General features: G+C 38.9%; 1 protein-coding gene across 1 annotated transcript in view; it reads left to right on the top strand.

Moving 5' to 3' along the window:
- Positions 1 to 10428, top strand: part of LOC124550727 (gametogenetin-binding protein 2-like) — a 122888-nt gene extending 112460 nt beyond the window's left edge. The window contains exon 11 of the mRNA XM_047125450.1: positions 9136 to 10428. Within this exon, the coding sequence (XP_046981406.1) occupies positions 9136 to 9351 (216 nt within the window). The 3' untranslated portion in view covers positions 9352 to 10428. The remainder of the gene's footprint in view (positions 1 to 9135) is intronic.
- The last annotated feature ends 4461 nt before the right edge of the window (positions 10429 to 14889 follow it).

Genomic DNA, 14889 nt, shown 5'->3' with positions numbered 1-14889 from the left:
CACAACGTGTGCGTGAAATGGGGTGGCAACTGGTAACATACTCCAAAGCTCAAGTGTGTGGGACAGTATGATTCTTGTGGTCAAAACATCTGAAGCACCCATACTCGCCATTAAAATTCTGGTTGTGTATGGAGCAAAAGCAATGTTGTATCCAGCGGTTGTAAAATGGTGCAAAACAATTTGACAAAGGCTGCACAGATATTGGGGTCGCTGAATCAGGAAGGAAGGCATTGACCACAGATTATAAGGTCCAGGTAATTGAGAAACTGATTCGCAGGAATCACAAATTTTCCGATGATGTTCACACAGCACTTCTCAAATGACTTTTCAGCACAAGCAATTAAGTGTGATACAACCGGCATTTAGTTGAAGCCCACCAACTCTATATGGTGCAAATTTAAAAATTTGACTACACTACAGGTCAGTCTGATACCACAGTCTTTATTCTGCAGTCTCATTCATTTGTTTCACCAAATTATAACCTTTCTATGTAACCTGGACCTCGGGCTACACTGCAGATCAGCCACCACAAACAAATCAAAGTTTTGGCCAAATGCCAGTTGCTCATATGCTTGAACAAGAAGAAGATTTCTGTCATCGAATAATTTAACAATTGGTAAAATCTTCTGCCCGTTGTTTAGAGAGACTTGATGACTGTGTTGAAAAATTGTCATGTATGTGTACCTTTGAATGTAGTGCAGCATTCAATAAAAGTTACTTGGACTGCTATATTAATGTTTAAATCACTTTCTGCAGTCCCCATATCCCAGTAGGTTCTGACTGATTTCAGTGACTGATTACTGATCATCTGAGCAAACAATATTGGATCTTTCCATCCATTCATATGGATAAAATTACAGTTATTTATGTCAGCTTTGCACATATTTCAGTCCTTGCATGACACATTGATCATCTGCAACTGTATCTGCATTTCATAACAGATTTCTAACTTCAACCTCCTTCCACACAATGGCATTGTATGTGAATATAACGATGATAAGCCTTGTTGGGCTAGAGATGTTACCTGCCAAGTCATTTATATACAAGGTGTTCGGAAATTCCCATTACAAACTTCTAGGACTTGTAGAGGGGGGTGAGTTCATCATAATATTTTGAATAGGAACTGATGTCCAGAAATGCACTGTTTCCGTTCTATGACAGTTTCGGTTCGGATGTTTGAACTCATCTACTTCTGATTGAGAATGAGATTACACACGACACAGTACAGTTATTAGGTAACAGTTTGAAAGGAAACACATTGAAATATCTATTATGACTTGAGCACATTTGTTCGTATTAACACTAAAACATATCCAGAACAAAAAAGAAGCCAACATACTGTACATACAGAGCAGCACTGATGTATTACAACAGCAACTCTATGTGGCGATCTCCAACATTAGACGTTGTACCTATGAAACATGTTCTGCTACACACTCTCTATCCCACCTGATGTCTCTTCAGTTTCTAGTGCAAGGGCCAAAACTCATGCCAGCAGATCCTCTGTGTCTACTGAAGTCTCGTAAATTTAACTTTGTGTACGATCCCACAAGAAGTAGTACATAAGAGTTAAATCCAGCGATTGCGGCAATCACCCCGTTGGACCACCTCAGCCTATCCACCTTTCACCATAGCATCTGTTGATGTCTCCAAACCGCACACTAGAAGTGGGGTGGTGCACCATTGTAAAGTGACATCAGGCGATCTTCTGACGGTACACATCATCCTGTCAACACCATTGCATACCAAGACAAGCAGCACTGAGACTTTTCTCTTTCCCTCAGCAAGCGTGGACATATTACACATCTGAATTGAAACCATCATAGAATGGAAACAGTACGTTTCTGGACACAGGTTACTATTCAAAATATTATGTACCTGTTGCCCTATACAACTCCTAGAAGTTTGTAACGGGGATTTCCACACACACACACACACACACACACACACACACACACACACACACACTGTATATTGCCAACAACAGTGTCCTTCCTCGGGGTGTGCCAGATTTGATTCTGACGGTACCTCTTCATTAGGAATGGCTCTAAATTCTTTTTAATAGGAATACTGTGTGTGCTTGTATTTTGTTTGAGACAATGATGTGGTATTGTATCAGAGGCATTCTATTTGAAGTTATAAGAATTGCTATCAACCTGGTATCTGCTAATGACTGCCCTCTGGATCTCGTGAACAGACAGAGAGCAAGCTGAGTTTCACAAGATCAGTGCTTCCCATAATTCTGACGTAGGTGTTGTTTGGTCTTCACAAAAGCCTTCACATATGAGCCACACATATGTTCACAATTCAGTAAGAAATAAATTTAACTGGTAGGGAACTAGGATCTGGGTGTAGTAAAGTGCTCATAGTAAATGAAAACAAAACAAAATATATGGTAATGTCACAATCTGAGGCCAGAACAACCCCTAAAAACCTAAACATCAATGGGAAATGCTTCAATGGAGTGTCCTCTTTTAACTACTTGGGAGCCCTAATAACAAATGATAACAGTATTGGAAAGGCTATAAGGGAAAGAATACAAGCAGGAAACAGAGCTTACTTTGCAAATATGCAGCTATTTCAAAAATAGCCTTGTTACAAGAAAAACTAAACTGCTAATATATAATTCCCTAGTCCGCCCAGTTATCACATACAGCTCAGAGGTATGGACGTTGACAGAACACGATAAAAATGCACTAAGAAAATACTACGCAAAATCTATGGGCCAATAAGGGAGGAAGAAGGCTGGAGAATACGCTACAATGCCGAATTACAAGAGTTAATACAAGGGAGGGACATAGTAAAATTTGTGAAATCACAGCGAATACGATGGCTTGGACACTTGGAGAGAATGACAGAGGATAGAATTCCAAAGAAAATGATGAAAGGTATGATCCATTCAGTTAGGCGAAAAGGGAGACCTAGAAGAAGATGGATCGATGAGGTAATAATGGATATCACCAATATGGGAGTCCGGGAGTGGAAAAGAGCAGCAAATAATCGAGAAATGTGGAGGAAGATTGTAGAAGAAGCCAACGCTCACCAAGGGCTGTTGCACTACTGTAGAAGAAGAAGAAGAAGAAGAAGAAGAAGAAGTAGTAGTAGTAAAGTGCTGACCGTCAATAGAATAATTTTAAATAAATAATTATTTATTTACAAAGGAGACCTATCTTACAGATATCAAAACAAGTATGAATGATTCACCACAATGGACAAACTGTTGATTACAAGGGTCAGCAAATTGAAAATAAATCTTTAGATTGTGATAAATGCACAAGAATTTAACAAAGGTTTTAGCAATAGTTCCAGATAGTAGCAGATAGCTGATTCTCAAGGTGCTGTCGTGTCAGTGGCAAACAGTAAAACTATAAATGCAAAATAATTTTTAAAGGTAACAATTTGTACTTGTCTGTGAAGCAGACTCAACAGTATGTTCCAAACTTATCAAAGCATGAGTGAAACCACAAATTACACACGTCTGTGAAGCAGATATGGAAACCATTAATCCAAAGTTTTTTTTTAAAAAAAGAATGTACACATATAGGAAGCAGACAAAGTAAAATGTTTTATGACCAATACTAAAACACAGGTGAAACAACCACATGTTTAAAAAAAGAAACAAACTATACACGTCTGTGAAGCGGACAGAGGAGGATGTTAATAAAAATATTTTAAAGAAAAATTATTATGCGTATCTATGAATTGGACAGAGCAGAATTCTTTAATAGAACATAAACCTTTGTTATCAACAAGAGCTTTACTTTTAGGTGCCCAGGTGAGAGATCAATTAAGAACAGGTTGTGGAACGTACGGAATACAAATTAGATTTACATAGTAAGTGAATGACATTGTACACAGTCCCCTAAACGACACACACACACACACACACACACACAAAAACCAGCGCGCGCGCGCGAACATGCAACAGAAATCATTTTTGAGCCACAAATACTAAAGCAAAGAAAATATTTAAATCCAGTGTGGATGATTTTGAGATTGAATATTCACCAATAGCGAAATGACAAATAAAATTTTGACTTGCTGTAAATAGACAGAAGATACCATTGCACTAGACTACTAACTGGCAAATTATGAAAAGGCATTACTGTCTGCATTTGTGAACACAGTACATAACCAGTATTTATTCTAAAACATACAATCAGAACACAAACAAGGTAGCAAGTGAAAGACCGCACAAGCCTCCCCCAAAACACCACAGAAGTAGAGCATAAGTGTTACACTTGAGTGGAAGTGTTTAACTTCAGAAATATGAAATACCTAAATTTAAAAGTGCATGCACGAATAATGCAAAGTGAGAATTACTATCAAATGACCATTAGGTTTAACAAGTTCAGGATGCTGATCTATCCTTAATGCATTGGTGTAACTGTGGACAATAGAATGATGTAGCAAGAACAACAAACTACACTTAATAGTAACAGTGTGGAAGTTTCTCGCGAACAATCACTACATGTTAACACCTGCTAAATGTCGAGCTCACCAAGGTTCATACATTACACTGAAGTCTATCAGGATTATGTAGGTTTGCTACACAGACCAACCAAAGTAGCAGAGAACATGCCAAAATGAACTGCAGCATGTGGCCTCAATCACATCGCAAATTTAGTAAGGACTCAAAAATATCTGGTAGGCAAAGGCGCATGGTTGACGAAGTAAACACCAGTGATCCAAACACAGGGAGCATCTCACCATGACACCTCAGTACAAGCCACTATTACAAGTAGTGCTCAGTCCAGCGGCCGTGTCATTCCTGTGAAATCTTCACGTCATTAAGAAATGAAAGATGAGTTGGAGGTAGATTGAAATATTCCAATGTCTGATAGGAAATTGACATCTTAACCTTTCAGGTTCCAGGCACATGCTTTGCCACTAGACCAACAGGTCTAACAATTTCAGTGTTCTGTACACTATACGCTGGAATTACCTGCATCTTTTTCCAGTCACATGGTACACTCTGTCATTACAGGAACCTACAGTAAACTGAAGCTAAAAGATGAGGCATATGACCTCTGCATAGTCAGTATAGAATCATAAAGGGCACCCATCAGACCCTGTATTTCCTATATTGAACAATGTTAACTGTTTTTCAATTCTACACTCATTTCTTTTTGTACCTGTCATTTTCGCATCTGTGCAACATTTGAAATTAGGAATTGTGTTGTGATTTGGTGTGAAGCTGTTCCGAAAGATTGAATTTAATATTTCAGGGTACAACAAAAGATAGCACGAGGATAATAGGGTTTTTGTGGCGAGTCACTGTTTGTGAAAGGTGTACCATCAGCCTGAAACAATATAGCTCTTGAGATCCATTTGTGGACTAAGTGGGGAAAACAGTGCCTTTTTGTGATTCCCTGAACATGAAATTTTGCACATTGGATAAGGCAGTTTGCTTAACACATCAATATCTATGGATACCAAGGCTGTAAACACTTTTTTTGTGTTATGAATTGGAGAATGTGCAGTGGAGGTGCTGTTGGTGGTTATTGTAGGGTTTAATATGGACACAGTTTTGCATCACAGAGGTTGAGTTTGATATGTTTTGAGTAAAGCAACCACCTTCCTCATTGTACTAGTTCAAGAACTTATTACCCTTGATTAGCCCTTTGTTTGGAGCCATTTCTCTCCAGGTTGCTGTTTTGATTCCCTTTAGTTCCACCTCAGTCATTACTGTGCACTGCCCTTTCCTCCACGTACTTTAGTTGACACTACTACTGAACTTCAAGCTATCATTTAGAAAAGAGTGGAGAGTAGGTGCCACTTTCAGATGAAGAATAGCCAGCAACTGTAGCCACCCAACGACCAAGAAAATGGCTCTGTTTTTAGAACTTGTCCTTTTGTTAGGAGAAACTTTGGTACCTTGAAAATATGTTGAATTTTAACAAAATGTGTTGTGTAGTGTGGGAAGTAGCTGTAACAGCCTGCACTGAAACTAAAGTAGATGAAAAGCTGATAGGCTTGCTGCATAAGTACCATTTTGCACTACATACACAGATTGACACCAACTGTTTCCACAGCTAGTAGTCTTTCTTTTTCTGCTCTGTTGCCAGAAGAGAATGGCAATATTCTGACAGAATTTAAGTTTTTGAATGTTAAATTCAGGCTGGAATTTGATAGGATCACAGGATGCATGTCTATTCTGTTATCTATATGTCTGTAACAGTCTCCCACTAACATGGTCCCACCTGAAGATAATGGACTAAGTGACTGTAAAAGCATAATGGCAGATGGGAAAAGATGCTGCAGTGAGGCAAAAAGCATCTGAGACTTTGTTCGGGCAGTAGGGCAAATAGCAGAAAGTAAGTTATATGCCATTCACAACACCTCATAATTGGTATTGCAATATGTTAACAGTTAGTTGGTCAGTATGTTATTGTGATCATCAGCACCTGCAAAATCTCATGGGCTTGCTCCCGCAGACTAACGGCTCCTGTTATGAACCAGTTTACATTAGAGTGCCTGATAAAACTTCCTTCTCATTGTATTAGGTGTGTAGGGTCTATTTGTGTGACAGTGTTGTTGGCATCTTTAGAAATTCTCTGCTGAGTTTCATCACAGGCCGGTAAAGGTGATGAAGATACCAGAAAATGGAGGATTACCAAAAATAAGAACTATGGGAGTTGTACAAAAAATGTAATGCCACAATGCTAAAGGCATCATAATGAGAAAGCTAGAAACACACTTTGGGATCAGAGACTTGCTGGACAAGATACTTCATCAGGGAACGACACTACACTCCTGCACTACGAGAAAGAGACAGAACAGTTAACTTCTATGACGAGAATCTGAAACTGATGGCCACCACACTCACAGTGTCTTTCAAGATCAAGATGAAGAATTGTAAATGTCTTAGGGACTTGCTGATGTGTGTTGTCTGTATATAAAAACTGCTGGCCATAATTGGTTAGTTTCACCTATGAAAGAGTGTTTTTGGAAGATAATACTTTCACCTGCAGTTTCTTGTAATTCTCTGAGAGGATCAAAGTTGAATGCAAGGTGGATGTCCAAGGTGTATATGTACCATTTATCATTGCTTCTAATTTAGTACCTTGTTTCCTATGAAGTGGCTCAAGTATGTTGGTGCTGCTTATCCCCAAACTGGGGCCTTGTACATTGTCAGCAGTCAGTTAAGAGCCATATAAACATGGACCTAGCCTCCCTCCTATTCAGTGTGCTTTGCCTTTTGAGAATTGGATATGGTCTTTAGAGCCTCAAGTGGACACTATTTGCCGCTGTAATCCCTGCAACTGAGCTTCCAATCCAGCCAGCCTCTGATGTTTTTGACCTAAGAAAAGTTTAGTGGTTGTGTGAGTAGTACTCTATCTGCAGAATTGGCACTTGTGCAGTTGGCTTGGTCTGTGTGAACAGGACTGCCTCGCATTTGCTGACATTTACCTTAACTCATTGTTTCTCCAATGAAGGTTCAACACTCCCACTGCCAGTAGGTGGGAATTGGTGTTTGATAGTTTCCAGTCCTGTGGAAAGATAAAGTGCCATCTGCATGTATGGCTACCAGTCATTAATGTAGAGGCTACTTCCACATGTAGAGGATACTTCCACTTGCATGCCATGTAGTGCTGAGTGTTTGCCCTCAATTTCAGTTTAGAAACTTCTGTTGGTGACATATGAGTGTATGAAACATAAAAGTCTGTTGGTGACATATGAGTGTATGAGACGTAAAAGTCTACCAGGGAACTCAGTAACATTTAGTTCCCATATGACACCATTATGCCAGATACAATCAAATGCTTTCTTAGTATTAGCAAAATGACCACTGTCAACTTGTTGGTGTTGTAGCCATTTTTGTGTGTGCCACAACATAGAAAAGTAGTTGTTTAATGGTAGTACCTGAATCCAAATTGCTCTGGCCTCAAGGTGTTACTGTTATACAATGTCTGGTGAGTCATTGTTTAATTACTTTTTCTACCAATTTGCTGAGAGAGTGCAGCAGGCTGATGGATCTGCAATTCTGTGAAAGAGACTGCTCTTTCCCTAACATTCTGAACATAAAGATGTTAGCTACCTTCCAAAGGCAGGGAAGTGTTGCTGAGGACGGCATTCATGATTTCTGTAAGCCTGAACTGATGCCTACTGGTTAAGGACTACAAGCATTGGAGCATACTCAAGAATTGGTCACACTAGTGTCTTGCATGTGTTTCCCCTTACAGATGTATTTCATTGCATTTTCCAACAAATCTGTCTTCCATTCACCTTGCGTACCAATAATTCGATGGCTTATGTGATTTCATGTATTATGATACGTTCAAATGGTCGGTTTCAAGTGTCGGATTTGAAGAGTTCTCCCTTCATCTTCATCTAGAAAGATGCTGAGAGTGTGGTGGCCATCAGTTTCACCTTCTCTTCACAGGACTGGACTGCTCCATCTTGTCCTAGTAGTGTGGGAATTTAGTGTTGTACCCTGAAAAAGTCTCTCACCAAATTCCACGCGCCTTGGTGGGTGGTGTCTAGTCCAGCAAATTTCTGATCGCAAAGAGTGTTTCTATGTTTGTATCTTTGCCATTATATTGCCTTTAGCATTGTGATATCACCACAGTGTTTGTATAACACCAATAGTTCTTATTTTTACTAATCTTTCATTCTCTGCTATCTTCATCTGTCACAACTCAAAAATCTTTCTTGCTATTTTCTTTTGAATGTTGATAGTTATTTTTTTTTTTTTTTTTTTTTTTTTTTTTTTTTTTTTTTTTTTTTTTTGCTATATTATTTCCTAAAATTTAAGCTTTAGGTCCATGTAATGATACTAGTTATAGTGGATTGATATAAACAAATTTTGAAATTGGTGCAAAGTGCACTTTTTCTTAAAATTTTAGTAAAATTGTAAAGTGTTCTGTTAGCAGTTGTTAGACCTGCATGTATTTCTTTCTCTGTTCGAGAGTCCTCATGAAGGGGCTTTTATTTTATGTATAGTTTTTCTTGGATTTCACTGTTACTGTGTTATTCACCCTATTCATAGGCTTTATAGGCACTGCATGACTGAAGTTCAATTGAAGAAATTAATTTTGTTTTCAATTTAAGCTTTTGTACATCCCACTCCAGCAGCTTTGCTGATACTTTATGGAAACTAGTAAAATTAATGAGTAATTTTTGTATTGACAGGAATTGCGTTCTTCCGATGATGACGATGATGGAGAAGAAAGTTATATTCCACCAGAAGAGATACAAGAGTTCAAAGCAAGGATGCTCCATTTGACAGAGAAGAGGCAGCAACTACGGCAGGTGCTGAAGAAGCGGTTTGATCTGCTCTGTGTGAAGCCACCGGTGCCGAGACCCTTTGGATTACGGCCCACTATTGTGCATCAAACTAGTTTTTGAAAATGATTGGCAGCTTGCATTTGGGAAACGTACAACTTTTTTGTGGTTTTGAATACTGTGTATTGGGATTGTTTATATATCTTTTTTTTGCAATCTTTGTTTATATACTGAGGTTCAAAAAAATTGTCGGGCATGCCAATTTGTACTGAAGTGCCAGTATACAAGTGGTTTTCTGTGAACCTGAGACTGTTATTTACCTGTCCTTCTCAGTGACCTATTTCACATTCCTCCGGTGTTGTATCTTATATTATACCAGTTTTGCTGTTAAATCACATTTTTACTGATTTACATGGTAATTCTGATGGCAGTTTTGGCATCAGATGTCCAGCTACTGCCATGTATTTTCTGCTTTTAAGTAATCATTCCTTTTTCATGTATTTTAAAGAATACTTTGTTTTGTATTGAGACCATTAAAGACCACAAGCATTATGTGATGTCAGTATTTTATAAATATGCTGTATATTGCCCTAGGGAGACTGCTGAAGAATTTTTTTAAGGTCTGTGCATAAAACCTTTCTCAGGTGAACATCTGCTCTCATATGCATGTTCCGAATGGAAATATTTTGATATTTGGGTATACAGTTATGATTAACCATTATTCTTTCGTTTTCTTCAGAGTTCTCAGAGGTGCAAGAGCTGTGTTTATATATAGCTATGGCAAAAGACCAAATATTATGAAGAGTTACTCCTTTGAAATATTTATTATGCTAATCTGTTGTTATTTTGGGATATTTATATTGAATGGTGAAGTGATTTGTGCTGTTTTGTGGCATGGTACTGATTGCATTCCAGAGCCATATTCTAATACCAGCTGTCTTCATATATCATTAATAAAACAGAATAAATAGTTTGTCAAAGGAAAGACAATTAATTCCCTTGGCAAGCAGATTTTTCTGTATGAACAGTTATTTCATTATGTTCTGTCTGCATCTCATATGTATTCTAATTAACATGAAAATGCATCCTGATTTTAATACTGGTAGTACATATTCACAAACAAACTTCCCATTCCAATGATATCAATGTAAAATATTTAAAAATTGAAATTATGTAAATGATACTACAAAATGTTAATTATTATAACATTATTGTGCACTACAGTTAATAAAGTTGTAAGATTTGTGTTAATTGTTTTCTTTTTAGTAAATTAAATGTCTTGTAAACTCAGTGTTTTATATGATAGTTAGGCCATAACCATAACTGAGACAGAAAAGATTTTTCCTTCTCTGCAGGTAATATTATCATTTTTACCACAAAGTCTGTTATAACAAGAGCTATTAATGATGCTGCTAACAAAGAATGATGGATATGATGCATGGAATTATTTAAAGCAGCAATTTGAAGCCAACTAAATAGAGCGGTTGCTACAGATTTTCACTGATTTCTTCACCTTTTGCTGGACAATAGATGAGTGTATCACCTCTCATAGCAAGGCTGAAAAGTCTGTGTAATGGGGGACTGATGACCTCAGATGTTAAGTCCCATAGTGCTCAGAGGCTTTCTGTGTAATGAGTTACATAATGAACCTGTAGCTAGGAATGAATATTCTTCGCCAGCTTTTTTTTTATGCTGGTAAAATTTTTAGGTACATTACCAAGCTTATCTGAGACTTCAGACTACCTGGCTGTTATTAACTAAAGACACTGCCAAAAGATTTGGTGAATTAACTGTTTAGCTATGTATGTTTGAAAGAAACTTAGTCAGGGACATAAAAAAAAAAATTGTGCAACAGATTTTAGCAGTAACTTAAGACAAGCAAAAGCAAGATAGCAAAACAAATTTTTTAAAAGTTCTAAAAAAAAATTGGAATTACTGTACACAAAAGGGTGTCTTGAAAAGAAAAATAAAATAAAATAACCAGACTACACCTCCAGGTATTAGTGCTGTATTAATGTTTACTTTGAAGAAGCTTATGATGCCGAAAAAAATAAATAAATAAATAAAATAAACTCTACAACTTGATGGATTATAACAATCAAGACATGACAAACTTTTCAGATTATTTAAGTTTGTAAGTGTAAAAACTCATGAGGCACTGGGCAGCTGATAGCACGGAAACATTGTTCAAAATTTTGCTAAGCTTTTGGATGATGCCACTCTTATACACAACATAGGATACACTGTCAGAGCCAATTACATTATACCAGCACTGGCAGCTTGACTGGGTTGATGGATTGTTGGCTTTGAAAGGAGGAATGTGTCAGGGAGAGGGAGTGAAGGGTTGCTGACAGCTGGGAGGCAAAGGGAGCATAGCAGTGTGGTGAGGGTAAGTTATGATGGTAAGTTAACCATGGCACTGGCAGGAGGAGTTGTGGGTGTCACACAATGAAGTGGACTAAAAGGGGGGGGGGGGGGTAGAACAGGGGTATACTGTGGAAAGGAGGATATCAGTGTAGAAACTGCAAAGTCAATGCGGATATTGGACAGGCCGGGAATTGCTGCCAAGAAGGAGTGCAGGATAGAAGATATGTTGTAAGCACAGTTCCCATTTAAGTGATTCTGAGAAGCTCATTTTAGAGGAAGCGTAGCTGGGTATCATGTTGTGCCTGGAGGCATGATTTTCTACTGGGTGGTCAACTCTGCTCTTGGCCACCTTTTGGCAGTGGCCATTCATCTGAGCAGACAGCTGGTTGGTAGCTATGCCCACATAAAAGGGTGTGCAGAAGTTACAGCAGAGCTGGTATATCTCAAGACTGCCTCCACATGTGACCCTGCCTGTGTTATAGGCGTATTCTACCCTATCATAGTACTAGAATAGGGTCTGTTGGTTGGGTACAGGTCTTGAGCATGGATCTTCCACAGGAATATAACCCATCTGGCAAGGACTGGGAACTAGGTATGGGGTAAGTAAGGACCAGGATGTGTCCTCTATTAATTGGACAGCAGAATACAACTTTTGGAGCACTGTGAAGGATTGAAGGTAGAATGTTTATTTCCGTATACGAATATGAAATGGTTGTATGGCACTGGTGGCTGGGAGTCTGCACCTGGGCGATTTCGGCCCGAGTTGCAAGTTTTTTCAGTTGATGCCACACTAGGCGACTTGCGTGTTGATGATGACAACACAGTGCACAGTTCCCGAGTGGATAAAATCTCTGACCTGGTATGGAATCAAACCCCAGCCTGCTGCATGGCAGCCAGATGCGCTGACCATCCAGCTAAGGAGGCGGACATTTCCAGATATGATGATACGTAGTTGAAGACCTGGTGAAGAATTAGGTTGAGTTGTTCCAATCCTGAGAGATTTTGGGAAAAGATGATGATATTTTATAGCTGGTTTGTGGATGTGGTTGGAGGATAGGACACATGTGGATATGAAATAGGATATCGGTTTGTCTGTCTTCCTCTCAAAGAAGAATATGATTGGTCGTATTTCTGGAGAATGATGTGGTGGGTTTGGGGGACATTACAAGTTGTTTTGTGTGAAGGTAGCAAGGCTATGGGAGTGTGAGATGTTGATTTATATAGGGAGGTGGTGTCAACAGTGCAAGTAGGGATCCAGATGGTAATGGACTTGCTTGCCTGAGACACTGCATCTCCATTAGCAAGCAATCACTTGCTCAGTATGCAGAATGTCTCAATAAGGCTGTCACAGGTAGCCACAACCCTCCAAAGCTAGTCTGTAAACAGATCCCTCCAGCTACCACAATAACCCATTCACAAAGCAGCACCACCCCTCCCTCTGCCTCCAATTACTCCATATCACTCAGACTAGGACAACAACCACCCATTCTTTGCTAGGGTTTTGACTACCTTCTATCATGCCTGGAAATGACAATTATCTACACACAACTTTTTCCCATCATTTCACCAGTGGTATTCCATTGCCAATCCTATGTTGTTGTTGTTGTTGTTGTTGTGGTCTTCAGTCCTGAGACTGGTTTGATGCAGCTCTCCATGCTACTCTATCATGTGCAAGCTGCTTAATCTCCCAGTAACTACTGCAACCTACATCCTTCTGAATCTGCTTAGTGTATTCATCTCTTGGTCTCCCTCTACGATTTTTATCCTCCACGTTGCCCTCCAATACTAAATTGGTGATCCCTTGATGCCTCAGAACATGTCCTACCAACCGATCCCTTCTACTAGTCAAGTTGTGCCACAAATTTCTCTTCTCCCAAATCCTATTCAATACCTCCTCATTAGTTATGTGATCTACCCATCTAATCTTCAGCATTCTTCTGTAGCACCACATTTCAAAAGCTTCTATTCTCTTCTTGTCCAAACTATTTATCGTCCATGTTTCACTTCCATACATGGCTACACTCCATACAAATACTTTCAGAAATGACTTCCTGACACTTAAATCTATACTCGATGTTAACAAATTTCTCTTCTTCACAAATGCTTTCCTTCCCATTGCCAGTCTACATTTTATATCCTCTCTACTTCGCCCATCATCAGTTATTTTGCTCCCCAAATAGCAAAACTCCTTTACTACTTTAAGTGTCTCATTTCCTAATCTAATTCCCTCAGCATCACCCGACTTAATTCGACTACATTCCATTATCATCGTTTTACTTTTGTTGATGTTCATCTTATATCCTCCTTTCAAGACACTATCCATTCCGTTCAACTGCTCTTCCAAGTCCTTTGCTGTCTCTGACAGAATTACAATGTCATAGGCAAACCTCAAAGTTTTTATTTCTTCTCCATGGATTTTAATACCTACTCCGAATTTTTCTTTTGTTTCCTTCATTGCTTGCTCAATATACAGATTGAATAACATTGAGGAGAGGCTACAACCCTGTCTCACTCCCTTCCCAACCACTGCTTCCCTTTCATGCTCCTCGACTCTTATAACTGCCATCTGGTTTCTGTACAAATTGTAAATAGCCTTTCGCTCCCTGTATTTTACCCCTGCCACCTTCAGAATTTGAAAGAGAGTATTCCAGTCAACATTGTCAAAAGCTTTCTCTAAGTCTGCAAATGCTAGAAACGTAGGTTTGCCTTTCCTTAATCTAGCTTCTAAGATAAGTCGTAGGGTCAATATTGCCTCACGTGTTCCTATATTTCTACAGAATCCAAACTGATCTTCCCCAAGGTCGGCTTCTACTAGTTTTTCCATTCGTCTGTAAAGAATTTGTGTTAGTATTTTGCAGCTGTGACTTATTAAACTGATAGTTCGGTAATTTTCACATCTGTCAACACCTGCTTTCTTTGGGATTGGAATTATTAAATTATTCTTGAAGTCTGAGGGTATTTCGCCTGTTTCATACGTCTTGCTCACCAGATGGTAGAGTTTTGTCAGGACTGGCTTTCCCAAGGCCGTCAGTAGTTCCAATGGAATGTTGTCTACTTCGGGGGCCTTGTTTCGACTCAGGTCTTTCAGTGCTCTGTCAAACTCTTCACGCAGTATCGTATCTCCCATTTCATCTTCATCTACATCCTCTTCCATTTCCATAATATTGTCCTCAAGTACATCGCCCTTGTATAGACCCTCTATATACTCCTTCCACCTTTCTGCTTTCCCTTCTTTGCTTAGAACTGGGTTTCCGTCTGAGCTCTTGATATTCATACAAGTGGCTCTCTTTTCTC

This window comes from Schistocerca americana, chromosome 1 (genome assembly GCF_021461395.2).
Source record: "Schistocerca americana isolate TAMUIC-IGC-003095 chromosome 1, iqSchAmer2.1, whole genome shotgun sequence".
Taxonomy (NCBI): domain Eukaryota; kingdom Metazoa; phylum Arthropoda; class Insecta; order Orthoptera; family Acrididae; genus Schistocerca; species Schistocerca americana.
This window is presented reverse-complemented; position numbering and strand designations above follow the sequence as displayed.